This window comes from Nicotiana attenuata, chromosome 6 (genome assembly GCF_001879085.1).
Source record: "Nicotiana attenuata strain UT chromosome 6, NIATTr2, whole genome shotgun sequence".
Lineage (NCBI taxonomy): Eukaryota > Viridiplantae > Streptophyta > Magnoliopsida > Solanales > Solanaceae > Nicotiana > Nicotiana attenuata.
In genome coordinates this window covers 40,587,645-40,615,010 of record NC_031994.1, presented here as the reverse complement: position 1 = coordinate 40,615,010, position 27,366 = coordinate 40,587,645, and the positions used below count along the sequence as shown (strand labels likewise).

At 40.2% G+C, this 27,366-nt stretch overlaps 2 protein-coding genes and 1 long non-coding RNA gene across 3 annotated transcripts; all 3 read left to right on the top strand.

Moving 5' to 3' along the window:
- Positions 7,613-9,478, top strand: LOC109226874. Its single transcript, XR_002068178.1, has 2 exons — positions 7,613-8,186; positions 9,111-9,478. It is a non-coding gene; the product is annotated as an uncharacterized LOC109226874 (long non-coding RNA).
- On the top strand, positions 13,661-16,598 carry LOC109227789. The gene is made up of 3 exons (XM_019392986.1): positions 13,661-13,899; positions 14,738-15,395; positions 15,738-16,598. The coding sequence occupies exons 1-3, from the start codon at positions 13,661-13,663 to the stop codon at positions 16,596-16,598; spliced, it is 1,758 nt and encodes a 585-aa protein (XP_019248531.1).
- On the top strand, positions 16,722-25,637 carry LOC109227788 (MAP7 domain-containing protein 1-like). The gene is made up of 5 exons (XM_019392985.1): positions 16,722-16,776; positions 23,839-24,437; positions 24,891-25,214; positions 25,287-25,406; positions 25,467-25,637. Exons 1-5 carry the CDS (start codon positions 16,722-16,724, stop codon positions 25,635-25,637), a joined length of 1,269 nt encoding a protein of 422 aa, XP_019248530.1.

Below are 27,366 nucleotides of genomic sequence, written 5' to 3'. Positions count from 1 at the left end.
TCTTTGTTTTAAACAGAAGCCAGGCTATTTAATTAAAAATGAATTTCAGTGCCTTTTATTAAACGAATGGTTTTCAGCAGAACATCTGAGAGGCGACTAGAAGGTGACTAGGGTTCTTCTTCTTCTTCAACTTCAACTTCAAGTTTAAGTCTTCAACAGCAACAGGTATGTTCTAATTTTCCTTCTTCTCCTTCTCCTTCTCCTTCTTTCACTGTTTCAACGTCCAAATAGCAGCGAAATGCTAGCGAACTATTTTTTTTACCTTCGGTTCTTTCTCTGAATTGATGCCAATCCTTGAGTTCTTCTTTCTCTGCCCAGTTTTTAATAGAGAATTACTGCCCTTCCTTGAAGTATTGAACATTTGCTTATAATTACATGTGTTGTCTATGCAGTATTAATTTTAATATTTTTTTAAATTTCGCTTCACTTCAAAAAGCGAGCGCTTCGCCTCTCGCTTCTCGCTTTAAGCTAAATGGGGGTTGACGCTCTTCACAACGATGTTATTTACTTAAATATCATTTATTGTTATTTATTGTTAGTTCCCCCTCCATTATTGCTAATACTTTTTGGAACAGTTAATGCATGTTGTTATCAATCCACCATCAGACCTATCTAACGTTAGTCACGTTTTAAGAACTCACATCTAGAGATATTATTATTAACTAAGTTTAACCCATTATTATATAAACTCAACTGTTCTAGCCGAAAATTATATTTTTTGGTCAAACAATTTGGCACCATATATAGAAATTTCCTAGTTAAATTTTTAGTTTCCTCTAGATCTATAACTAACACGGATCGCTAAAGTAAAAAAAAAGAGCAAGAACAAGATATCCTTTATTTGTATGCACAGATCCAATATGGCAGGTAACAGAGAAGAAAGGACGAGAATGATAAGTGACCTCCCAACCACCCTCATGAACATCATCAATGTGAGCTATGAAATAGAGGACGAAGACGCAACGCCGAATGCCTCCCCTAGGCGAGATGGGTCACCCCCTCCCCACTGCAGCATCACAAAATCCCTTGGTAAGGGAGCCCCCACATATGTGGAAGAGGAGACGCCCCCAGCAGTAAATAATCTCCTTGAAGCGTGGCTAACTGATGCGCTAACCAGCATCCTCCATAAGCCCGTTCGGGACACGGCTACAGAAAACGCAAGGACTTGCATCATACAACCAGCAGACGAGCATCATAACCAATTTCCTCCTCCTCCAACGACAGGTATTACTCACAATGTCATTAATAGTGCAGATGGCGACACTATCGCAGCCATTCTCAAAAGGATGGAGGAAATATAGAATGAGAACAAAGCACTCCGGGACCAAATGAGAGAACACCAAGAAAGGGTCGATAAGATACCGGGCTCCCCTAAGCTCTTGCCAAAAATAGATGCTGCCGGTTCGTCGAGCAGTCGTACAGTGATGACGCCGCCCCACATGCCATACCCAAAACCTTCAAAATGCCGCCCTACCTCAGGATATATGATGGCATGACCGACCCTGAAGATCATGTGACTCACTACGTCACTGCCGTGAAAGGCAATGACTTTGCCAAAGAACAAGTATCTTCCATTTTGTTGAAGTTTTTTAGTGAAACCCTCACAGGAGGAGCGTTAACATGGTATTCACAACTACCTGTGCATTCCATTGAAACTTTCGAAGAGATGGACGACAAGTTCGTAACGGCCCATGCCATGGCCAAGAAGGCCGAGGCGAGAGTAAATGACATATTTGTTGTTAAATAGTGTCCGGGAGAGGGATTGAGGGACTTCCTCGCCCGGTTTAACCGAGTAAGGATGACATTGCCAAATGTATCAAAAGGGATGGCGGTCGCAGCCTTTCAGAACGGGCTGAGCAGGAATGGTTCGAGGGCGACAAGAAAGTTATTAAGTCGGCTCATGAAGTACCCTCCAACTACTTGGGATGAAATACACAACGTGTATTGCACCGAGGTCCGAGCAAACGAGGACGGCCTCAATGGACCAACTTATCGATTGACCTCGGTACAGGCCGAATCCGGAAAAGATTCTAGAAATAACACCAGAAGGGACCTCGCAGCTCCGCGACCCAACAGGGAATGACATCTACCATATGTCAGAGCGGTCGTTGCGTCCTCCTCCCGCCACAAAGAAGGCCCACCCAGATCAAGGACATGGACTCACTCAAACGAAAGAGGTATTCCCCCTTTATTATCCGCTCACAATTTTTGTGTGTCACCTATAGAAATAGTCTACGCCTTAGAGAAGCTCGGACCAAAGGTGAAGTGGCCATAAAAGATGAGGTCAAACCCGAGTACCAGAAAATCGGTCGCCATTTGCGACTTCCACCAAGAACGAGGGCACAAGATCGAGGATTGCATCACCCTAAGACAGGAGGTCGTAAACATGCTACGACAGGGACATCTCAAAGAGTTGCTGAGCGACCGGGGACGGACCAACTTTGCTAGAGGACGTGAACAATATCAAGGGCCGCCGAAACCACCCTAACCAACCCGCATTGTCCACATGATCATCGGCAGTGGCAACGATGCTTCCATCAACAGTGTGAAGTTCACCACAACCCACAAGCTCAAATGGTCAATCACCCAGAACAGTATGATGAACTCGAAGAAAGTATCATCTTCGATAAGTCAGATACCAATGGTTTGGTTTTCCCTAACTATGATGCCCTTGTTATCACTTCACAAATTTTAGATACCGATGTGAGACACATTATGGTAGACGATGGGAGCGGCGCATACATTATCCACCCTCGAGTACTTGCACAAATTAAACTCGAGGATAAGATAGTGCCGCGTTGCATCACACTAATTGGTTTTAACAATGCAGTTGACCGAACATCAGGTGAATCACACTCCCCGTCCTGGCCAGTGGCGTCACTCTGGAAACCACGTTCCACATTATGGACCAAGACACAGCATACAACGCCATAATAGGCGACCATGGATTACACACCATGGGAGCCATCCCTTCCATCTTATACCAAGTCATCAAACTCCCAACTCCATGGGGAATATTCAGTATACGAGAGGAACAATGCACATCCCGGAAGTGCTACCGTATCGCCCAAGACTGCACGGTCACTCAACAAACGAAGGACAAAGAAAAAGAGGCATAGCAATCAACAAGGTCGAGGTCGAAGTTGCGGGATCGACCATAGAAGACCTCGACCCCGTTCAATTAGACACTAACAACCACAGCAACAAAGCTTACATCGGCTGCAAACTTCAGGAACCAGGTAAATTCCGTCAATTCTTAACTATTAACGCGGACTTGTTTGCTTTCAGCCATGCAGATATGCCGGGTATCCCGAAGGAAATCGCCATGTACAAGCTGAACATCGACCCATTCCACCCCTCAGTGAAGCAGGTCAGGCGTAAGTTCGACTCAGTGATCAATGACGCGATGTGCGAAGAGGTGGAAAAGCTATTGGAAAATGGCTCCGTTAGGGAGTCAAAATACCCCCAGTGGGTCGCCAGTGTGGTCATGGTGAAAAAAAAGAATGGGAAATGGCGGATGTGCATAGATTTCACAGATTTGAACAAAGCATGCCCCACGGATTCATTTCCATTACCCCATATTGACCAACTCATCGATGCAACGGGCGGACATGAATGACTGAGCTTCTTGGACGCATGTTTAGGCTATAATCAAATACTCATGGAAGAAGAGGATCAGGAGAAAACCACTTCCATCAATCATCAGGGGACGTACTGCTATAGGGTCATGCCCTTCGGGCTAAAAATGCAGGGGCAACTTACCAAAGGTTGGTGATGAGGATGTTCAAACACTAGCTCGGCAAAACGATGGAAGTCTACATAGATGACATGCTAGTCAAATCCAAAAGGAAAGAAGATCACATCGACCACCTAAGAGAAACCTTCGACATACTCAGACGATACAGAATGAAACTGAACCCCGAAAAGTGTGCATTCGGCGTGGCCTCAAGAAATTTTTTAGGCTTCCTGGTATCACAATGAGGAATCGAGGTCAATCCTTATCAAATCAAAGCCATCGAAGGGATACTAGAACACTTGACCACCAAAAAACAGGTTCAGAGGTTGACTAGTTGTATCGCCACCCTTTCAAGGTTCATTTCGCGATCATCAGAAAGGTGCCACAGATTATTCGGCGTACTCAAGAAGGATAACGACCTCCAATGAATTTCTGAATGCGTCCAAGCCCTGAAGGAGTTAAAAGTGTATTTGTCGTCACCACCCCTGCTTTCAAAACAAGAGCCAGGGGAATGTTTCGTCGTCTACCTCACTGTATCCAAAGTAGATGTGAGTGCAGTTCTGGTCCGACACTGAGATGAGATACCCTCACCTCGAAAAAACTGGCCCTGTCCTTAGTCGCAGCTTCATTTTAGACCGTATTTCCAGTGCCACCCCATCTCAGTCGTCACGACTTCCCCCCTATGAAGCATTTTTCATTAACCCGAGCTATCGGGTAGGTTAGCCAAATGGGCCATCGAACTAAGCAAGCACGATATTGCATATCAGCCAGGAACAATGATAGTCACAAGTTCATGCCGACTTCAGCGCAAAAATAATGACCGAAGTTGAAAGAGAAGCCGCACACGCTTCTCCCCAAACACAGGACCTCTGGGTCCTATACACTGATAATGTGTCTAACGCGGCAGGGTCCAAACTGGGACTCGTACTCAAAGTCCCAAGCGGCGAAGTGATTTACTAGTCCATCAAGTGCCCGGACATGACTAACAATGAGGTCGAGTATGAGGCCGTAATTGCAGGGTTAAGGCTAGCACTCAAATACGGGGCAAAACGGTTAAGACTACGCTGCGATTCTCAACTCGTTGTCAACCAAGTCACAGGGACTTTCCAAATCAAGGAACAAAGGTTACAAAAATACCAGACCAAAATTTGTAAGTTGCTGCCCAGATTCGACGAATGTCACCTCGACTAGATCCCACGAGCACAAAATTCTGAGGCGAACGATCTTGCCTAACTAGCAGCAGCCACCAAAATATTGCAACCGAAGACAGAAGTGCAGTCCACTTTTTCAACTTGTCGATAGACCAAATCGAGGTGAGAACCATAACTTGGGACTAGCGCAATCGTATTGTTACATACGTGCAGGACGACGTACTCCCAAGTGACAAAAAATAAGGTAAAGAAACTAAGAAAGCAAGCAGCCGGGTACATCATCATCCACAACGACCTGTACAAGAGAACGTACGGCAGCCCCTGGCAAAATGCTTAGGCCCAAATCAGATGCGACGTGTCCTTGAAGAGGTCACGAAGGCCATTGTGGATCTCATTCCGACAATCGGTCTTTGGTTAGATGCCTCATACGGGCAGGGTATTACTGACCCACCATGAAAAAAGAGGCCACGAACTTCGTGAAAAAATACGAGCAATGCCAAAAGTATGCCTCAATGATTCACCAAGCAGGCGAACACCTCCACTCAATCACCTCCCCTTGGCCGTTCATCAAATGCGGGATGGACATCGTGGGCCCTCTCCCGACAGGGCGAGGTAACATACAATTCCTTTTGGTTTTAACTAACTATTTCTCTAAGTGGGTAGAAGTAGGAGCATTCACCCAGATACGCGAGCAGGAAGTAATCGCCTTCATATGGAAAAACATCATATGTCGGTTCGGCCTCCCCAAAGAGATCAACTGCGATAACGGACCTCAATTTACGGGAAAGAAGGTCGCTGAATTTTTTGAGAAGTGGCATATCAAAAGAATACGCTCAACGCCATACCACCCCATGGGCAACGGACAAGCGGAGTCCTCCAAGAAGTCGATACTGAACATCATGAAGAAAAAACTTGAAGAAACCAAAGGGCTGTGGCCAGAAATATTACCATAAGTACTCTGGGCCTACCGAACAACGCCGAAGACAAGCACAGGAGAAACACCCTACTCGTTAGTCTATGGGACTAATGCAGTAATACCGGTCGAAGTCGGGAAGCCCAGCCTAAGATACTCCCACGAGAGCGGACTAAGGAATGATGAAAGCAGAAGGCAGGAGCTTGACGAAGTCGAAGAACGAAGAGACATGGCTTACGTAAGGATGATCGCCCAAAAAAAACAAGCAGAACGCTATTATAACAAAAAGGCAAAGGTCATGCCGCTCAAAGTCGGGGACTACATGCTTAAAGTTAAAATACAAGCAAGCAAAGACCTACAGGAAGGCAAATTGGGAACAAATTAGGACGGGCCATACAAAATCTCAGCAAAAATAAACAAAGGATCATTCCAACTAGAAACAATTGAAGAAAAGCTACTACCAAACAACTGGAATATTACCTACCTCAAGTACTTCAACTTTTAAGAGATAAAGCGTCCCCCAAGTCGCACTATTTTTTCTCTCACTTGAGTTTTGTCCCAATTGGGTTTTCTCAAGGAGGTTTTTAACGAGGTGACGAAGGAAACACTTCAAGTTGAATTACGCAAAGACGGAGGCACAGGACGACTAGTTCAATACTCGACCTCTCAAGCCTTCTCCAGGTCGACCAATGAAGGGACTAGATAGACTGGGACTGGAACGCCAGCCAACGCTCGATAAAATATGTAAATTTCTCCAAGTGTATAAACAAAGAAATAATTCATGATGATTATTTCTATTTCTCCAAATGTGCAACCAAGCCAACAATGCTTAAAGTTCACGACGTCGACAAATGCCACACCTAGAGGCATATCTTTCCAAACATACGTTACGTTCGACCTCGTTCGAATTAACACCTAAGTGGTCCTCAACCATAATTAAACATAGGTTATGTTTGACCTCGTTCGAATTAACACCTATCGACCCTCGGCCATAAATAAATATAGGTTTTATTAGAACTTGTTCGAATTAACACCTATCGACCCTCGGCCATAATTAAACTGAGGTTATGATTCGACCTCGTTCGAACCAACACCTAACTGGCCCTCGGCCATAATTAAACACAGGTTATGTTTGACCTTGTTCAAATTAACACCTATCGGCCCTCGGTCGTAATTAAACATAGTTATGATCGACCTCATTTGCATTAACACCTATCGGCCTTCGGCTATAATTAAACTTAGGTTATCTCCGACCTTGTTCGAACCAACACCTACTGGCCCTCGGCCATGATTAAACTTAGGTTATGTTCGACGTTGCTCGAACTAACAGCCGTGAACACCTAATTTTTGCATTATATTAACACCTCTTAAAGTCATTAGTGTTTTGTTATTTTAATTATTTTTCTCAATTTTTGTGTTTTTAATTGCATAATTCCTATCATAAAATACCAAAAAATAGTTCTTTTTTTGTGTGTGCATTTTAGGAATTAACTAACTGTTCAATTGGTGAATTAATCTAGTTAATTGATCATTTCAATAAGTTATTTAATTAATTTGTTTGTTTGTGTAAATTTAGTTTAATAAGTAGTATTAAGGAAGAAATTGGGCCAAATTTGAAAGAGAAAGTGGCCAAGAGTGCAAGACTAGGGGCTGGCATGGGACGATTTAAAACGACGTAGTTTCAAGACAAAACTACGTCGTTTTGGTTAAGTAAATGAAAATCCATCATGGCCATTCATTCCACCTTAATCTAATGGTCAAAATTTATCCCTAACTAAAATATAAAAGCTAAAAAATCAGATTTTTGCCCTATTTTTCAAACCCTAAAATTGCCCCCTTCTCTCTTCTCTCTCTCACCCTCTCTCAAAGCCGCCGCCGCTCCACCACTGCCACCACCGTGCGCCGCCGCCGGTAGTGGTCCAATCGGCCCCATTTTTTCACCCTATGTTCTCCTTAACCCCCTCTTTCCGAATATCCAAGCTAAATTCCCTAAAAATCCCTCAAAACCCACGAATTTTAGATCTAGGAAACCCTAGCCGCCACCTTTTTGCCCAAATCCGTGAAGCTCCGGCCACCACCACCCTACAACACCTATATCAACGAATAGAGCTCCTCAAGACCTATCTATTGATGTCAATTTTACCCCGAAACTCCGGAGATAAATTTCCCGGCAACTCGCCAGCCGCGGCAACCACCACCAAACACGCTATTTCTCTGTCTTTACTTCTTTCGACCCAAGAATCCTCTTTTCCTTCCGGCTTAATGCTGGAATCCCTTTGTTTCAGCATTTGCCGGAATGAAATGGGTGTTTCAAGGTCGGACAGCTGTTGGTGGTGTTACCCGATACCTCCTTATTGCTCGAGTTAGTATTCAATCCCCTCGTGTGGTAAAACCTCGAATCCCTCTTACCCATGTCTCTTATTTTGTGTTTTTTTGGTGTGTGTTTGATTTGTAGTTTTTTTTTAGTTTTAATTCTGTTTGTGATCATTTACTTTGCATTTAATCTAGCTTTTGATTTTGTCGTCGTACAGAATAATTAATTTCACTAGTTTATTTCATTGTTAACACGTAGTTTGCTTAGCTTTCAATTTAGTTTTAGGATTCAAGTTCGTACCTTTTAGCTTCTAGTTGTCGTTACTTTTAATTCGAGTTTATTTCAGCATGCTATTTGATAACTTTCAGCTTTTTGGTGGAATTACTTCATTTAGCTGTTAGTTCGTTTAAGCTATTCTCTTGGTTAGTTAGTTTGATATTAGTTTGTGAAGGTTAAAAAGTAAATGATGAAATAGGGTGCTAGTAGCTTACTTTTTACTAATAGGGTGGCTGAAATGATATTTTTTTCTCCTTGTTTCTGCTATAGCAGATTTTCACGCTATCCTTTCACCTTTTGGACAGCCTTTGAACAGTGTTTAGCACACAAAAGTTAGTCCTTTTGGACAGACTTTTGGTGAACCAAAATCTGCCCAAAAAGTAATTTTCTTTGCCTACTTAAGGGCTGCCCCTTCCTCACTTTACAGGGGGAGATCACACATCTGCTAGACATTTTGACATACTAAAAGAAACAATTTTAGGAGTAAAAATCAGCAACTGACTTAAAGAAAGTAAGCTGAAATGGTGAGCTTTAGGAGTGAATCTTAGAGTGCAAACTTTTAGAAAAGTATAAGTCTTCTTTAGAGTTTGTTTCTGGGTTTCTTCTCTAAGTTTTCGGGCTGTTTTAACACGGATTTACTGATATTTCGCTGCTGTTGCGTTGCTGTTTGTTGCTGAAATTCAGTCCCTCCCTTGTTAATATTTTCTTTCTGTTGATCAGGTATTTTCTCAACTGTTGTACTACTTTTTGGATCAAGATTGAATGGAAATGAAGTGATTCAAGTCCTTTTAGTATATTGTGTTTGTGTATGACATGTTTAAATGATGTTTGGGTTGTTGTTTATATTGCTTGAATACTTACTATATTAAGATTCTGTTTATGCCTAAGTAGGAACCGGTAATTTAGTGTTAGTATTCAAAGCTTGCATCCTTATCACTTCTACTTTAGGTTATTGATTAAAATCAGTTGAGAAGGCTTCTATATCTTGCTGAAATTTTTATGTTGTTAACTTGTAGATAGATTTTTTAAGATAAGTGCACTTTAAGCTTAAAGCTCTAGTGCTCAATAATAGTGGAGTTTTTTTTTCAGTTTAATTTTCGTCTGGTTAAGGCCTGTAGTGTATTGAGTTGGTATTGGTTATTCAGCTAAAAGTTTTCAATTAGTTTACTATTGCAATTATTATTAAATTAAAAGAAAAAAATAGGATACACTAGTAGGTTATTAGTTGGTTTGTAGTTGTGGATAGGCTTTAATATGTATGGGCCAAAGTGAACTCAAATTCAGCCATGCCCATTATGAGGTTAAGCATGCTAGCAGGGCCATTTGTCTTTAATAGTAAGGTAGCTTAATGCCAAAAATAATAGAATCGGCCATTTTAAATCCAACAAACAAAGCTGCTCCAAGTTTCTAATTACAAGCTTTTCAAATAGTTTTTCAATTCATCATATTTTCTTTTTAATAATTATGTAACTTAATTACCTGTGTAATTTAATCACCTTAATAATTAATTTAAACGCAAGGCAACTAGTAGGTGCGTTTCACGGACTCGCTCGCGTAGCGTGATATTAACTCTTAATACTTTAATTCGATAATACCATAATATTTCTACTAGCTTTAATTAATCCTTTCGCTAAAATCGCGGATTCGTTTGCGTAGCGCGATAGCTAATATTTAATTAATTTCTTTAAATGTAGTAACTCTTTCAAAAGTAATAATATACTAAAATTTTTGTCATAACTGCGGATTCGCTTGCGTAGCGCTGTTATAATAAAATTAATAAATTTCGTTTCGATCATGCATTAGCTTGCGCAGCGTGCTTGTGACAACATAATTTATCCAAAATTATTTTTTTTTGATAAATCTAATAATCAAGAAATAAAAGCGGATAGGTAAAACATAAAAATCTTATAAATTACTATTTGTCCAAAATTAACTCAAGCCAATTTTAGTCAATAAAAGCGACCGTGCTAGAACCACGGGACTCGGGGAATGCCTTACACCTTCTCCCCGGTCAACAGAATTCCTTATCCGAATTTTATTTTCACAGACCAATAATAATAGAGTCAAATTTTCCTTTGAATAGGGATTCAAATAAAAGGTGACTTGGGACACCCCAAAATTAATTCCAAGTGGCGTCTCTGAGCAATAAAATAATCTCTATTTCAAAATTATCACTTTAATTGGAAAAACTTATTAACCCACAACAATTTATAACACGATATCTGATTTGGGGGTAGGAAAAGGGGTGTGACAGCTCTGGCGACTCTGCTGGGGTCAACCAGAATTCGAGCTTGTACATGTTGACTTTTATTTGGCTTTATTAATTTTATATATACTATGATTTATTTGGACATAATGTGCTACTTGTTTGCTTTTTACCGTTTTGATATTGTTGAACTGTACATATAAACTGTCTTCTCACGCACCCCCTCTGAGTCTTCTTGAAATTAAAAATTGGGCATTTGCTTGACATAGCCCGCTTTCTTTGAGATAGCCGAGGTGCTTGTCACCCGGTGAAGGATTTTAGTCACACATGTTTTAGGCGGGGAGCACCACCAGCTAAGCCGGAAAGCAATGCTACCGGTACGCTGAACCTCCTCGACTCGAGTTGTCTGCTCGAGTAAGCCAGTCTAGATACATTCTCCACTAGGATTTAAACCTAGAAAAACAAACCTCATGCCGGATATCCCTAGTAGGTTCGCTTTATTTGCATCACGTATATTTGACTTAGCGAAGCTTGGCACGGGGGCCGGGTCCGTATAGGACAGGTATCCTCTTTGAGACCATCATGCTCACTTATGTGCTATTTGCTACATCATTTGGAAGGCTTGCTTGCATTGTTGACTGGATTTAGAAAATTAGTTGAGCGGAATTAAAAAAAAAAAAAACATTCTCCTAGTTTAGTATAAATAATCCTTTTTTACTAAAATTTTGAAGTAGTCTGAAGTGAGGTGTAAAGATTAATTTTCATAAAAATCAGAAAATAAATAGTCGGTTTCATCGAACTACGCGGGCTTGATTCTCACTACCCAGTGAGATACGTAGGCAACCTCCATCGGGTTTAGCCCATATTTTTAAAAAAAAGGCATAAAAATTACGCATGTGCATAAAATTTTGAAAAAAAAAATAATAATAAAAAATTGCTATTTTTGGTCACCTTTTACTGTTTTGCCCTCGTATTCCGGCTGTTTTGCCAGGACAGCCTTCCTTGGAAGCGTCGAGGAGCTATTTTCGCAAAATATTCATTTTGTTTACATTTTTGCCGTGTTGCCCTTATTTCCGGCCATCTTAGCCGAGTCAACCTTAAAACTTTTTTTGGAAGTACCATAATGGTTGTTTTCGTAAAAAGAATGAATTTTTTGTCTGCTTTTACCCGTTTATCCATGTGTACGGATGTTTTTACCGAGACAGCCATAGTACTTTCCTTCGAAGTACTGAAGAACCATTTTCATAAGAATAACCATCTTGTCCCTCTTGTCACCTTTTATCGTTTTGTCCTCGGTCGGCCGGTTTTTATCATGTCTTGTTTCCTCGGTGAGATACGTGGTTAGTCATCCTAGAGTCTGGTCCTTTTCGTCCAAATTTGGCATATCAATCAAGTCTGATCAGTTGGGTCTTAGTTGACTGATCCTTCAATACGAGGAATTCTCCACTAAGAAGTTCGTTCATTCTCTTATCCAAAAGTCTGCTTGGTGTCATTTCTTCGAGTTTATATTAGGACTTGACCTCACATTTTTATTTATCCAGGTAAGATATGAATTCAGCAAGTGGAAGACCCGATAAAAATCTAAAAGATGATGAACCCTTGCAGATTTGGCTTGTGCATAAAACACCCTGGTTGCTAAGGCAATGGTGGAAAAATATGGGCGTTTGTGAGCAGGAAAAGATAAAGGACCATCTGGGTAACTTTGTGAATATTATGGAGATCAACCCAAGGAGGGACTTAATCGAGGTGTTGGTGCATTTCTGGGATCCTAATAACAACGTATTCTGTTTTAATGGTTTCGAAATGACTCCCACTTTGGAGGAGTTAGTTGGATACACAAAGTTAGGTGATGAGCTTTGGAAAAAGAGACCCTTGGCCCCGAGGGATGTCACTGGCAGTAAGTTCCTTGAGCAGATGATAATCAGCCAAAATAAAATAGCAAGTGTGGAACGAGGGCACGTTCGATTAGATTTCTTGTACGACAGGTATGGGTGTCCGGGTGGATTTTCAAAGCACGGGAAAGAGCTTGATAATAAAATTGGATACAAAGCTTGGCAAAGCCATGGGCAGAGAGCATTCCTAGTGGCATTTCTAGGGACGATGGTTTTCCCGAGGCATGACAAAATATTGATATTCGATTATCTGGCATAGTTACCGCTTTATTGCGTGGAAAGGATATCACTATCATTCCTATGGTATTGTCAGATATTTACTGTGCCCTAACCAAATGTCAGGAAGGGAAAGATTTCTTTGAGGGCTGTAACATCATACTCAGATATGGTTTTTAGAGCACCTTCTCCTTCACCCCGTACGGGTAAATTTTAGCGTCCATTGGTGCAACAATGAGCTTGAAGATAGGTCTAAAGTTTTGACCGAAGATAGTAGCTTCCCCAAGGGCGTCGAAGCATGGAGAGGGTATCTTCAAAAGTTAACTGCTACTGGAATCACATGGAAATACCACTCATTCTCACCAAAAGAAGTCATATACAGGTCTTACCACCATTCGTTTTTGATTTTGATGGGTCTTCGGGGTTTTCAGCCGTATGTGCCTATGAGAGCCCTACGCCAATTAGGTCGAAAACAAGTCGTGCCCACAGTGGAGCACATGCAAAGATTCATGTGGGAGGTAACATCGGAGGATCCTGTTCGTGAGGCTTATGCTAAGCAGGTTTGGGATGAAATTAAGGTGCTTAAATTTCACACTATGATAGAAGATCAAGATCAAGGAGAGTTAGACCCCGCATATTTTGAGTGGTTCTATGACCAAGATGCTTTTGGATCTAGGCAAGAGACAATTCTGAAGAGCAAGACAGAATGGGAGACTAAAATTAGAACAAGAGTGGGGTAGGCCAAGGAAGAAATAGCAAAAGACTATGAATCCATCATCCGCGAACTACGTAGGGATATAAGTATCGTCAACGTGAATAGGGATTTGCAGTATACTGAGTTTAAAGAGGAGAAAACCAGTTTAATACATGAGGTTCAAGCGCTTCAAGCACAGCTTCGACAAGCGAGAATAGAAGCCGCTACTCAGCAATAAGTGGCCATTCCAAGGCACGAAGAAATGCATTACAACCTTCTCTTCCATGATCTAAGGGCTCGGACCAGGGCTGCAGAATCAAGTAAGAACCAGCTAGAGAATGAGCTAGCAAGGGTCCAGAACCAGCTGAATCTGGCATCACAACGCGAGGCAGATATATCAGCCATAGCCAATAACCATGAGCGACAGATCCAGTTTTTAAGTCAGAGCCAGGAGCATGTTAGAAGAAGGGTCTATGAGGTGGCTACTTATACCGCTCGGGGGTGTGTGACTTGTTAGGGTTTGACCCGAGAGCAATTTGCTACGGTAGCGCCCAACTTCGCACGCCACATTGCCACAGACTTAAGGTGCATATACCATAATATGGGAGGTCAGCCGCAGGAATGAGCACCTTAACTACAATGATGCCGGTGGATTCTCCTTCGGAGATCAGAGTCTTCTTTTGGTTGGCAGTCCACTTTGATTGTTCATTTGTATTCATCAAGTTTGTAAGAGTCTTTTAGTGTTTTGAGTCTTGCTTAAATATTCTTCTTATTTGAGTCGAGTCCGGTCTTGTTTAAATATTCATCTTTTGGGTTGTATCTTTATGTAATTTTCTTTGTCTTGTATAAAAAAAAACGAAAATGAATGAAAAAGATTTTGTTTAAGAAAAATTCGAAAATGAACCAAAAAAAATGTACATACAAAAGAGGAAAACTTTGTTTTGTTAATTTTTTTTTAAAAAAAGGGTCATGTCCTTGAACTACGTAATGATCTGATTCATGCGGCGACATGATACGTAGGCAACCCCCAAAAGGTTCAATCGAAATATTTTTCAACGGCTCTAAAATAAGGCAAGGTGTAAAAAAACAAGAAAAAAGAAAAAAAAAATGAAGAGAGGAATAAATAAGTGTGTCAATAAGCAGCAACCTTATAAGCCGGAATGAAACATGAAGCCTTCCAAAAGCATGTTAGAGACGTGATAATGTTAGGAGCATAGCATAGTTACGTGTGATTCGTATTTATAAAATGCTTAACCCTAACACGTTTGTTGCCTCTTATATAGTAAGCTTAAGGTGGTTGGTTTGTGGTGAAACTGGCAACACCTCATTATTTGACCAGGTCTAAGGGGAAGGTAGCGATGGCTAATAATGATGAAATTGAGTTGGTCAGTGACGACCCTCTGGGTCAATCGGTTGAGCAAGAGTCGGAGGAAGTAAGAAGATTGAAACATCAACCGATTGATATGTATCATGCTTGGGTCTCTGGTCAGCCTCCGCCTCAAGGTCCCTCTGAGAGAACTTCCACCTTACCCCAGGCTACTCAACCACTTCTCCCTGCAACGAGCGATCACATTCTACCACCAGGGTATGTGCCAAACTACAGCTTCCATACCGGCCCTGGTATCTCTAATGCGCAGCCTCCTGCCACATCGGTTAGGAACACACCTCTCGTTCCTGCAACGAGCGATCACATTCTACCACCAGGGTATGTGCCAAACTACAGCTTCCATACCGGCCCTGGTATCTCTAATGCGCAGCCTCCTGCCACATCGGTTAGGAACACACCTCTCGTTGTGTTTGGTCCGCCTGTGTATATAATCTCCCCACTAAATATTGTGACGAGGCCAAACATCAAGCCACTATCTTATGCTTATGATGTCCAATACTACTCTCCAGATATGGCTTTTAAGGGTTCGGCTCCACACAATCAGACCCCGCAGTATGTGTTACCTGCAGAAAATGAAAGGGCTGTAAAGACAGGAGAGCCAGACGAGATGGTCAGGAAAATGAAAAGTCTTGAGCAGAACATAAAGAACATACAAGGACTAGGTGGTCACAAAAATGTCTCATTCAGTGATCTGTGCATGTTTCCTCACATCCATTTACCCCCAGGGTTTAAGACTCCAAAATTTCAAAAATATAATGGACACGGCGACCCTATCGTCCACTTGAAAAGGTACTGCAACCAGCTGAGGGGTGCAGGAGGAAAAGAAGAGTTGCTGATGGCTTATTTTGGGGAGAGTTTGGTAGGGGTAGCCTCTGAATGGTTCATTGACCAAGATATCTCTCACTGGCATGTTTGGGACGACATGGCCCAAACTTTCGTCAAAAAATTTCAGTACAACATTGATATTGTGCCAGATCGCAATTCCCTGTCCAATATGAAGAAAAAGCCAACTGGAAGCTTCAGGGAGTATGCCGTTAGGTGGAGAGAGCAAGCATCTAGAGTTAAACCACCCACGGATGACCATGAGTTAATCATTGTCTTCCTTCAGGCTCAGGATCCTGATTATTTTCAAAATATGATGGCTGCAATGGGCAGACCTTTTGCTGATGTAATCAAGATAGGAGAAACGATCGAGAACGGCCTCAGTACTGGCCGAATCATAAGTCAAGCGGCTCTCAAAGCAGCCACCAAAGAAATCCAGAATATGCTGAATAGCTGTGTTAACCAAAAGAAGAACGATGAGGAGGCCATGATGGCATCACGGGCAAAAAGAGGCCAAAAAGGAGCATCTCAACCCTCGGATCCACGATACTCAGTTGCCCCACAGTATGCAACTCGGTCTTATGCCAAACCATCCAAGTGCCAACATATGCGGGCCCTAACTTTAACATACCTTCATTCGCGACATCAGAACTCTCAATCACTCTACAACGCTTGTCCAAAACAAGAGTATGAAAGGGAACAAAAGCGGAGGGACAATTTCACGCCAATCGTAGAATCCTACACAAGTCTGTTTGAAAGGTTGAAACATTGTGGCATGATTGAGCCGCTTCAAGGGTATATTCCCAATCCAGTTGCAAAAGGTTTTAAACCTGTTGTACAGTGCCTATACCATTCTAATGTCCAGGGGCATAGCACTGAGGATTGTAGGGCGTTGAAAAAGGAAATAGAAATGATGATTCAAGAAGGGATGATCGTGATTCAAGATAATGGCACCCTAAACGTCATGATAAAACACGCAATGCTTGGATGATTTACAATGTTAAAGAATATGGGGGCAGTTTGACGAAAAGGTCAAGAACCCGTCCACTGAATGCAAGGAAATCAAAATTATTAAAGGTTTTGTTTAACGCTGATGTACAAATGCATAGCTAAGATGTCGAGCTTAGTAATTGGAAAGTCGCTCCCTTCCTTGTCGGGAAGGAGTCTTGGTAACTTATATCATCCGGATTATTTCGAGGTTGTGATCCAGATGTTGTTTGTTTGTCCTGCCATCAAATCTCTCTATCCTTTAATCAATGAAATGCAACTTTTTTTTTCTCTTCTTTGTGTCATTTTAATCCATTGTGTTTAGTTCTTCTTGCATATATATTTCTTTTCAAGCCAATTTTAGTGACACGACATGCTTGCAGAGTTTTCGGCTAGACTTTAGAAAGCTTGTCCAATCTTGAATTGAATTGAGGAAAAACACTTGGAGGATAAATAAGAGGTTGAAGAACTTTGATGATAAGTGTGTCACATGGAACCAAAATAGTCATATCCGTAGAGGTTAAAGATGTTTATCTCAAACCTATCATGAATACCGGCTTAAGGATAATTGAAAGTTTTGTTGATCGATGAAAGCCTTTTTGCCATGGCCTGCATATCTGATCATATCACGGAAGATGACCCAAATCCCCAAAGAAGGTGCATTCCAGGGAATTTAAGATGATTAGCTGGTACTGAAGTGCACCCTTTTACATCAGGACAAGGACCAAGAAAAGGTGACTCCAAATTGTCAAAAGTCATTTGTTGCGAACAAGATATTGGCTACGAACTATACAACTAATAAAACCAAGAAGACAGTCATGTCCATCAATGTCGAACCTGAGAAGACATAAAATGTTTGGCATTCTTGAGGTTGGGAGGCCCTTTTTTCTGCTACCCAAACACATTATACCCTTCGTTACCCCTTTTGAGCTGGTTTTATTTTTCTTCGACCCCCCTCTTTTGGAATCAAGTGTATAGTAAAAAAAAACAAACAAAGAATCGAAGATCCATACCACCATAAAGATAGGATCTAGGACAATCTGATTATATATAAAAAAAAATGAAGAGAAGAAAAGGAAAGAGAAAAGAAAAATGAAAAATGAATAGAAAAACAACAAAGAAATCTTTCATGTTTGTTTGAACTATGTTTGACTTGATTCTTTTAAAGGATACGTAGGCAGCTCTACACTAGGGTTCAGTCTAACCAAATCAAAAATAAAAATTCCCCAGTATCTGAGACTGGGGCAGATTTTTTTTAATGTTTTTATGAAGAGTCGATTCCAAGAGTTGTAAATATACAACCCTATCATCTTGAGTCTATTTTGAGCCTTAATGTGACCCTTTCTTTCTAACTCTCTCCAAAAGCCTTCCAAATAAAGACCTTCCAAATAGTCTTAAGAATGCCAAGGGAAACACGCTGTAAGCAACAGTTGTCACACAACGTAGAATAATGTCAAGTTGCTCGCACAAAAAGGCAAAAACAAAGAAGAGATAATGAATGGAAATGAGAGAGTCTTATTGGTAAAAACCCTCATGGGAACTATAAGGCGATGGTAAGTAGAGATAAATTAATGAGAGAGGTCGGTTGGTGAAAACCTTTTAGGGCACCACTGGTCGAAGGTGAGCTGTGATTTGATGCAAATAATTGGCACAAAGAGGCCAACTTCAAAGACGAAAAGGAACAACAAGAAGAAAGGGTAGATTGGTTGGATAGATTCGGCCGCTCAGTCCAAGATGCATGTCATGATCATTAAAGTTGGCTACCATATTCAAAGGAGTCCCTTTTTTCTTTCTCTCCCTGTAAAGTGGAATTTTCAGTTAAATACTATTCCTTCTCACTTTTACATTGTGTCATTTTGTCCATTTGCATTTTTATTTTGAGTCAGTCTTCTTTAAAACAACCGAGAAATGATTTCAACATTTGTTACCAACTTTCCAATTATACAAAGCGAGTTCTATTCTGGCACATTGAAGAGGACATACCCAGGAAGCAACATGCACAATAAGGTTGTTGAAGCTAAACTAGATCTGAGGGTTCATTCCAACGGAAGTTCCAAAAGTTTGCTGGTCTATTTGTTTAGAAGCCAATAAAGAAAGGGCCACAAAATCGATACTTTCCTAGAAGTGCAAAATAAAATATGTGGGGGCATACGCGGTATTGACAAAGGCACGAATCCAATTGTGATCCTCTGATAAACCGAATAAAGTGTTTTGAAGACATCAAAAAGGTCGCTAAGCAAGACTTGCTTCATGGGCAAAGTTGATAGCACCCCAGACACAAACAAATATCGGGTGCAACATAATCAAGCTTGATTTTTAAAGGAAAAACTACCAAAGTGAAGACTTGCTTTATAGACAAGGTTCAGCAACACCTTAGACATCCGGTTATGAAACAGCCGGAGGCGACAATAGAAAGCTAAAGTTTCTAGAACACGGTACAGAGCCTCCTAGCCGTTTGGTACCATTACTTGCAAATCAGTTCTCTAACAACGAGGTGGCCGCATATTCAAACTGCTCAGGGCATTCAAGGCCACAAACCGACCACCATTGTTAAACTCACAAATCTTTCTTTGTTTGAAGCAGGAAACAAAGCAGTGTAGAATTGAAGTTCTCAAAGGACGAATGTCACTAAAGGTAAGTTCTTCAAACTCTCTGCTTTTTCTTTCTAGATATGCCTATAATCACATAATCAACCACTGCATTTTCCAGCATAAGTTACATCAGTCCTTAGTTGAGGTTCCATTTTGAAATAGGGCACACCACTCCCTAGCCGCATGTTTAGTATAGGGTACACCAATCCCTAGCTGTATTTTCCGACATAAGGTACAACAATCTTTAGTGGGGTTCCATTTTAATACAAGGTATCCTATCCCCTGGTTACTTTCTCTCTTAGTGATACAAGGCGCCATCTATTGGCCACGTGGCATGCCATCTCACGGCCCCCAACCCATCTTTTCCTCACCTTTACTTTTTCGTCCACCATTAGCACCTCATATCCCTTCACTACTAGTGCCACCATTAACACCATCCATGACCACCACCATTTTCACCAGTTCCACCTTCACTCTCTAGACCGAGTTTAGGGGAAAATGTAAAAATTGTAGCAAAATATCTTTTTTAATATTCGCTTCATAAAATTTTTAATCACTATAATAATTTTCAAAACTATTAAATATAAATATTTCAATTAGGCTCCCTCCACTATTTTGTAAATACTTGTTTGACTCCCGATATTAATCCCGATTAGTCCAGTCCCAAAATATGTACTAACACCATGTGAAGAAAAAAAAGGAAAAGCTTAATTTGACCAATTCTGTAGCCGAATAAATGAACTATCATTTGTTCTTGGTTTCACTTTAAATGCATTTTTCCTTGTAATCTCCGCTTTATCACCAAAACATTCTTCTTCCTTTTGAAAAAAGCTTCCAAAAAAATAATCTCGTGAACAATATTAAAAGAATATTTTACTCCAATTGTTTATATTTTTTCCTAAGTTCTGTCTAGAAAGTGAAGGTGGAGATGGTGAAAATGATGGCGACGAGTCAATAAAAATTATAAGGCACGATTAGTGGCAAAAGACTTTATGCAAGAAGCTGGAATAGATTATGAGGAACCATTCTCACAAGTTGTGAAGTTTACCTCAATTCTCTTACTTTTGGATATTGTTGCTCGCTTAGATCTGGAATTATACCAAATAGATGTGAATACAACTTTTCTCAATGGAGAACTAAACAAAGAGATCTATATGGAACAACATGTAGGTTTCATCGTTGAAGGCAAAGAAAATAAGATTTGTAAATTAAAAATATCTATTTATGGCCTGAAGCAGTCTTCAAGGCAGTGGTATTTGAGATTTCACAAAGAGGTGATCTCATATGATTTCACCATGATCAATGAAGACCATTTCATCTATGTAAAGAAGTCTAATGGAATGTTTGTAATTCTTTAACTTTTTGTGAACGATATTTTATTGGCCGAAAATAATTTGGAGTATGTGAAAACTATCGAGTCATGGCTTTCAACGTCATTTGCCATGAAAGATGTGGGTAATACAAACTACATCCTTGGAGTTAAGATCCAAAGAGACCGTTCCAAGAATTTATTAATTCTATCTCAAGAAACTTATTTGAAGAAATTTTGGAATGCTTCCGAATGAACACTTGAAAATCTATGGATACTTCTATAGTGATAGGTGAAACTGTAAGCCTTGAAATATGTCCAAAGAATGAAAATGAAAAAACATGTCTCGAGTTTCATGTTCAAGTGCTATCGGGAGCTTGATGTGCGCTATGATGTATACTCGTCTAGACATTTGTTCTACGATAGGTCTTATTAGCACGTATCAGTCCAATCCTGGAAGAGATCATTGGAAAGTTATAAAGAGAATTTTTCGATACCTAAAAGAAATAAACTTGCACAGCCCTTTCAACTATGGAAGTTGGGTTCGTGGTTTGTGCATCTGCAGTACAAGAAGTTATTTGGTTAAAAAGGTTCTTTGAGCATTTGGATATTACAAAACATTCTTAGGGTCCTACGACTTTATATTGTGATAGTCAGGCGGCTGTTACATACACAAAGGATCCTAAGTATCACATCAATACCAAACACATTGACATCAAATATAACTTTGTGATAGATAAGATAGCAAGTGGAGAAATAGTTTTACAATACATTCTTACGCAAAGTATGATAGTTGATCCTTTTGCAAAGGCGATATCTAGAGACTTGTTTTAGAAACATGTCATGACTCTAAGTTTGCGAAGGATATAACCATATTCATGTGTTGTAAAATGACTTGATTATAATAAGTTCATCAATATTGGACTCTTAAAATTATGTTCATAACTAGTATGCATGTGATGATATTTTGTTGATAAAGTATGTTGAACTAGTCGTGAAATTGACTCTCTCACGTAAGCAATTGCCTCTTACATTGAGAATCGTGAAGAAATGAGTCCTTATAGAATCTTGAATAGTGAGAGGTCATATTTCACTTGTAAAGGTCGATCTTTACAACTAGTCACACTAATAAAATCCACCATTCGGTTATGACTTATTTTGTAAACCAGATGCGAGTTTCTCTAAAAAGTTGAATTTGAAAGTTATTGAAGTGAGAAACTTGGGTTAGACATCTGGTGGTATCTAGACCAAGATCTGTATGGTGTTGAATGAGTAAAAAATAGTGAGACACACACGCCATTATTGTTTAACCAAAAAACTGAATATTTGGTTAAAGCTAGAAATTAAGAGAGAAATCGGGTTACTGATAATCAAGAAATGAGAGACTTTGAGAACAACAATAAAGCAATGAATAAGTATATATTTCAGTATAATCTCAATGATATTTCGTGTCCTACAGATGTTGAGACCTTCCCCTTTTATAGCTAATTCTAGGAGAAAGTGTAATGCCTTTGTCTTAATGAGGCAATTATGAGCAATAAATGACATTAAAAGAAACTTTACTCAATCATTCCTATTAAATACAAATTCTCTCAACGTATTTTGCATTTAATGCTGAATTTGGACTCCTTTACGCTATCAGATTCATTTCTTCAATTCCTTCCGATCTTCAAGCTTTAAATGACTCGAACAGGTACGAGTCTCATTTCATTTGACTAATAGCTCGTGCCTTTAAGTATCTTCTCTCCCGCATCTATTGTTGCTCGTGCCTTCTAACTGATTACCACGCTTTGACTATTTGACCGGTCCACGTGTCATGACACGTCATCTTATATAAAAATTCAGTTTTTTCCCAATACAGATAGTCCCCCTACTTTTCATTTATTTATCAATTAAATATTTGGGAAGTGGATCTTCATTAAAAAGGAAATTTTTGCCATAATCAATGATATGACAGTACTGACGCTTCAGTTGTCTTTTCTATTTAATGCACTGCATACGTGTCACCTTCTTATTAGCTCTGCAATTCTGCAGCTTCTCTTTTTTTTTCTCAAGGCTTCTTCAACTCCACTATTCACGAAGTGATAGTTGCCTTTATTATAGGCTTTCCATCATTACACTCCTTAATCTTTGACGGTTGCTTTTATATATAAACTTAACCCTTTTTCCCTTGTCTTCTTCTCCACAAACTTTTACCAAGTATTTCACTATTTACTCCTATTCACTTCTTCCTCAGTTCACATCTTTTTACCATGTCATCTTCGAATCCTAACCCTAGGAGAGTCCCAATTCTTGACAGTTTCCCCAATGCCCCTGTAAGACACAGAAGAGGTAGAGGAGGTAGGCTTCGTGGCCTAGGGTCCATTCGTGGTGGTACCTCTGATTCCATCACTCCTTCTTCTGGCACTATTTCTAGAGGTTCTTTCACTAAGAGATCCTCTTCTAAAGGCAAAGAATCTTCTGAGCCTATTCAAGAACCTTTGGTTGAAGAAATAGTGCCAACCGATTTATCTTTCGAGCCTGATAAAGAATACCTTCGTGACCATGTAATTGATGCTGACACCTATCCTTCTTTAATTACCGAACCCTTGATTTCCACTGTTCGAAAGGATTGTCGTTGGAGAGATGACCTTCGTATAGTTATTCCTAACCCAAACCAGAGAATTTCTTCTTATAGGATTGGTCTTTCCTTTATTTATACTTACCCCTTTACTTTGGGATTTATTCCTGCTATCGACCCAGTCATACTCGATTTCTGTCATTTTTTCAAGATTTGTTTGGCTCAAATTGGCCCCCTCGTATGGAGAGCAGTGGCTTGTTTAAGGTATGTATCGGCTAAGGCTGGTGTTGACTTTACCTTCTCCCATCTAATTCATCTTTACCACCCCAAGCTGTTCCGCAGTGGTATTTTTACCCTAACTGCATGAAGTAAAAGGGTTTTGGTAAGCCCTGAAGATGATAAAGATCGAGGCTGGTACACCCGTTACGTTGCGGTACCCACAGTTGGTTTGGTGGGTGAATCAAATATTCCTTTTCCTGAGAAATGGAACCTTGCACGTAAGTATTTCTTCCTTACCGTATCTGTTTTTTTTATTTCAACTCCTTTTCTAATTTCATTCTTTTTTGCTTTTTTGTAGCAACCATGGGAGATGTGGAGCCCGTTCCTAATTTCCGTGGTTGGGTAGATGCTATTTTGAAAGTCGTGCCTATGGAGGCACGAACCTGGAAATCTATTTCCAACAAACATGGTTGGAAAGTGAAAACTCACGGTATGCATCCCTTATTATTTCTCGTATGTTAAATTCTTTCCCCTTTTTTAACTTTTTATCCTTCTTTTTTTTCAGGATTTGCTATTCGAGGAATGACATATGAAGTAGCTATTGCCCTTCGAGCCTCTTCTAGTACTCCCCTTTCTTTGGAGAGAACACAAGCTACGCTGTCAAAGAGGAAAATTATTGAAGAGGATTCTGAGGATGATGAAGATGAAGACACCTCTTTGATGGCTAGGCCTAGAGCCAGGAGACGCATCATTTCTGAAGATGAAGCTGAAATTTCTTCTGCCCGTGCCTCCTCTCTTACCGAACCTGTTACTGTTGTTTCTGATGATGAAACCATTCCAAGGGACACCATTGAATCCACTCAACGTCTCTTCGTTGACGGTTTCGAAAGTGGTGAACTAGGTCCGGTTTTAGATGAAGTTCCTCTTTCCTCCTCCATTCCCATTCCTTCTATTCCTCCTTTGGTTTCAAGTGCTTCCTTGCCTATTTTATCTGTTCCTACTCCTTTGCCAATTTCTGCTCCCTTACCTGTTTCGACTCCTTCGACTCCTGTTATTTTCACCTCTTCTACCGTTCCTCCTTCTATAGCTCCCCCTTCCTCTGTTCAGCATGCAGAGGAGGGTTCCAGTAGCAGAAGTTTGGCTATGAGGAGTGTCACACTTGAGGTTCCTGCTAATAACAGTCTTTTAAGGAAGTCTGGTGGAGCAGATGTCTGGCTCGAGCCTTTAATTGGAGACATTGAGAAGAAGAAGATGAACAGTCATAGTTGCTTAACTTTGATGAATGACATAGTTCATTCTACGTTAAAGGTATTCTTCCTTTACTTACTAATAAGTTTTTTTTTATCTCTAGATTCTTATTTTCATGAGTTGTCTTTGTAGGCTAACCTTATTGGCACGGAATTGATGGGAAGAATTTCCCTTTTAGAAAAGAAGGCCCGTGAGTCTGATAAGACTGTTCTCGAGGCTGAGAGGGTAGCTAAGGAAGCCCAACTGGAAGCAACTAATTGGAAGGAACAGTTTAAAAATGCTCAAGAAACGATAAAAGAATTGCAAGAAAGCAACCGTAACCTGGAGCAGCAAAAGCGGACTCTGACTTCTGAATTAGCGGGAGCCAAGGCTTCTTCTAGTAAAGCTGAGAAGGATAAGGAGCGCCTTGAATGTTCATTTTCAGAACAATTATCAAAGTCAAGTGAAGAAATCAGAGAACTTAAGGCACTTTTGGCCAAGAAAGAAGAGTATGCAGGGGAGTTAGTGCAAAACTTGACTCAAGTTCAAGCTGATTTAAATATCTCTTCTGATAAGGTACGTGCCTTAGAGAGTTCTCATGCCTCCCTTGAAGCTTCCCTTGATTCCTCTTTAGCTGAAAATCAAGTGTTAAAGAATGATCTTGCTATGTGGGAAAAAGAGTATGAACTTCTTGAGGAGAATTTTAACATAGAGGTGAGTTGGGCTTTTCTAAACTCTCGTCGTGATGCTTTAACTGAGGCCAGTCAAGAAAACTTTGATTTAAAGTCGGAATTGGCCAAAGTTTTGAAAACCATTGAGATGACCCAACAACCACTTGACTTTCCTTCTCCGGCAAATGAAGCTCCCGTGGCTGAAGAACCTTTAAATGAAGAAGCCGTTGCTGCGGCAATTGAAGTTGAAAATGCTGCAATTCCAGCTCCCGAGGGTGAAACTTCTATGACTCAGTTTGTGGAAGCTGAAACTTCCGTGACTCTTGCTCCCCTCGATGAACTTAGCACTTCAATCCCAGCTGGAACCGCTCCTGTTGCTGCTTCTTCAGAAGTTACCACCGTACCTATAGCTGTTCATGAAAGTGAAGCTAATATAACAACTTCTGGCATTCCAGCCCCTCAGTGACCAGTTTATGTTTCCAGACTTTGTTTTTGTTTTGTTGATTGGTGGTTTATCCCTTGGCGGTTTTTAAGGGATTTTTTTGAAAAAAGTCCCCAGTTATCATAATGGGGCACTTGTATAAACTTTTTGTTGACTAAGTTTCTACTTAGTCTTTTTAATTATATCAAGAAGTTTGTTAGTACTTCAATATGTTCTATTCTTGCCTTTTTCTTATCTATTTAGGACTTATAGAATAGTTTAGCATTTTTATCCTTTGAAAATGCTTTATGATTCTTCTCATGACTTATTAACATGAGGCTTATAAAAGAGGGCCCTTTTATATATATCGACACTTAATGAAGAAGACGTCTCAACTTCATAATGGTGTTATAATACGATGAAAGAAATAGGAACACACATGTTTTGTTTGGAATCACTTTGACAAGTTTTTATTCACGAACTTTGACAAGCTTTTGAATATTACATGTATTAAAATACATCTATAACTTTCTCGTAACTGTTTTTCTTGTAACAGATTTTTACAAAATAAATATAATTCAAACAAGGTTTTTCCTTATAACCCGTTTCAGTACATAGTCATGACCCTATCTTCATGCATTAGGAAGGGTTTGAGAGGTGACTCCGTTGTTCTCATGAGTTTGAGAGGTGACTCTGTTGTTCTCATGGGAAAGAATACTATGATGAATGTTTTGTATCTTCATTTGTTTTGATGGGAAAGGTACAATATGCAGTCCCCCAAGTGTTTGAGCGGTGAAGTATGAAGCCTCGAGCACTTGTTTGTTTCTCTCAATTTGGTCCTTTTCCTGAAACAGAAAAACATACGGGACTCGGAGATACGATTAGAGATGAAGACTGCCTAACCCGTGTGTATTTCCATCAGGATAATTGTAACCCTGGGCTGGGAATTTTAGAATATTCCATTTTGCCGTGCAGGTCGTGACTCATCATTTGGCACGGGTAAGGGTTTTTGCCTAGCATCTAAAATCGTTAGTAAAATTTTAACAATTCAAAGAAAAAATTTTAACATAGCGATACCTGACCGTGGGTACTTTCTCAAAAGTATTATCTCTTTAGGTGGACAGCTTTCCAATGTGAGGGTAGAATTTTTCCGTCCATTGTCTCCAACTCATATGTTCCTTTTCCTGCAATATCACGAACTTTGAAGGGTCCTTCCCATGTGGGACTTAGCTTTCCTGAATTAGCAACCTTTGTAGATTGGAACACCTTTTTAAGCACGAAGTCCCCAATTTTAAAAAATCTGAGGCGTGCTTTCCTGTTGTAATACCGTTCAACTACTTGCTTTTGTGCTGCCATCCTTATTAATGCAGCTTCTCTTCTTCCTTCGAGCAAATCAAGGTTCACCCGCATTTCTTCATCATTTGATTCTTCCGTTGCTTGCGCATATCGTGTGCTCGGTTCACCTATTTCAACCAGGAATAAGGCCTCCGCACCATAAACCATTGAAAATGGTGTTTCTCCCGTGCTTGTTTTTGTCGTTGTACGATAAGCCCATAATACTCCAGGTAATACCTCAGGCCAATTACCTTTTGAATCTTGTAACCTTTTCTTCAAGTTGTTGATAATGACCTTGTTTGTGGATTCCGCTTGTCCATTACCCACTGGATGGTATGGCGTAGATGTTATCCTTTTAATTTGCCAACTTTGAAAAAACTTCTGTGATTTGAGCTCCTATGAATTGTGGACCACTATCACACACGATTTCCTTCGGCAC

Coding starts and splice junctions, on each gene's coding strand:
- LOC109227789 (XM_019392986.1), top strand. CDS start 13,661: ATGCATTACAACCTTCTCTTCCATGATCTAAGGGCTCGGACCAGGGCT. Junction 13,900..14,737: donor GCTACTTATACCGCTCGGGG/GTGTGTGACTTG, acceptor TTATTTGACCAG/GTCTAAGGGGAAGGTAGCGA. Junction 15,396..15,737: donor CAGGAGAGCCAGACGAGATG/GTCAGGAAAATG, acceptor AAAAAATTTCAG/TACAACATTGATATTGTGCC.
- LOC109227788 (XM_019392985.1), top strand. CDS start 16,722: ATGTCGAGCTTAGTAATTGGAAAGTCGCTCCCTTCCTTGTCGGGAAGG. Junction 24,438..24,890: donor TGAGGAGTGTCACACTTGAG/GTTCCTGCTAAT, acceptor GCGGGAGCCAAG/GCTTCTTCTAGTAAAGCTGA. Junction 25,215..25,286: donor AGGAGAATTTTAACATAGAG/GTGAGTTGGGCT, acceptor TTTGATTTAAAG/TCGGAATTGGCCAAAGTTTT.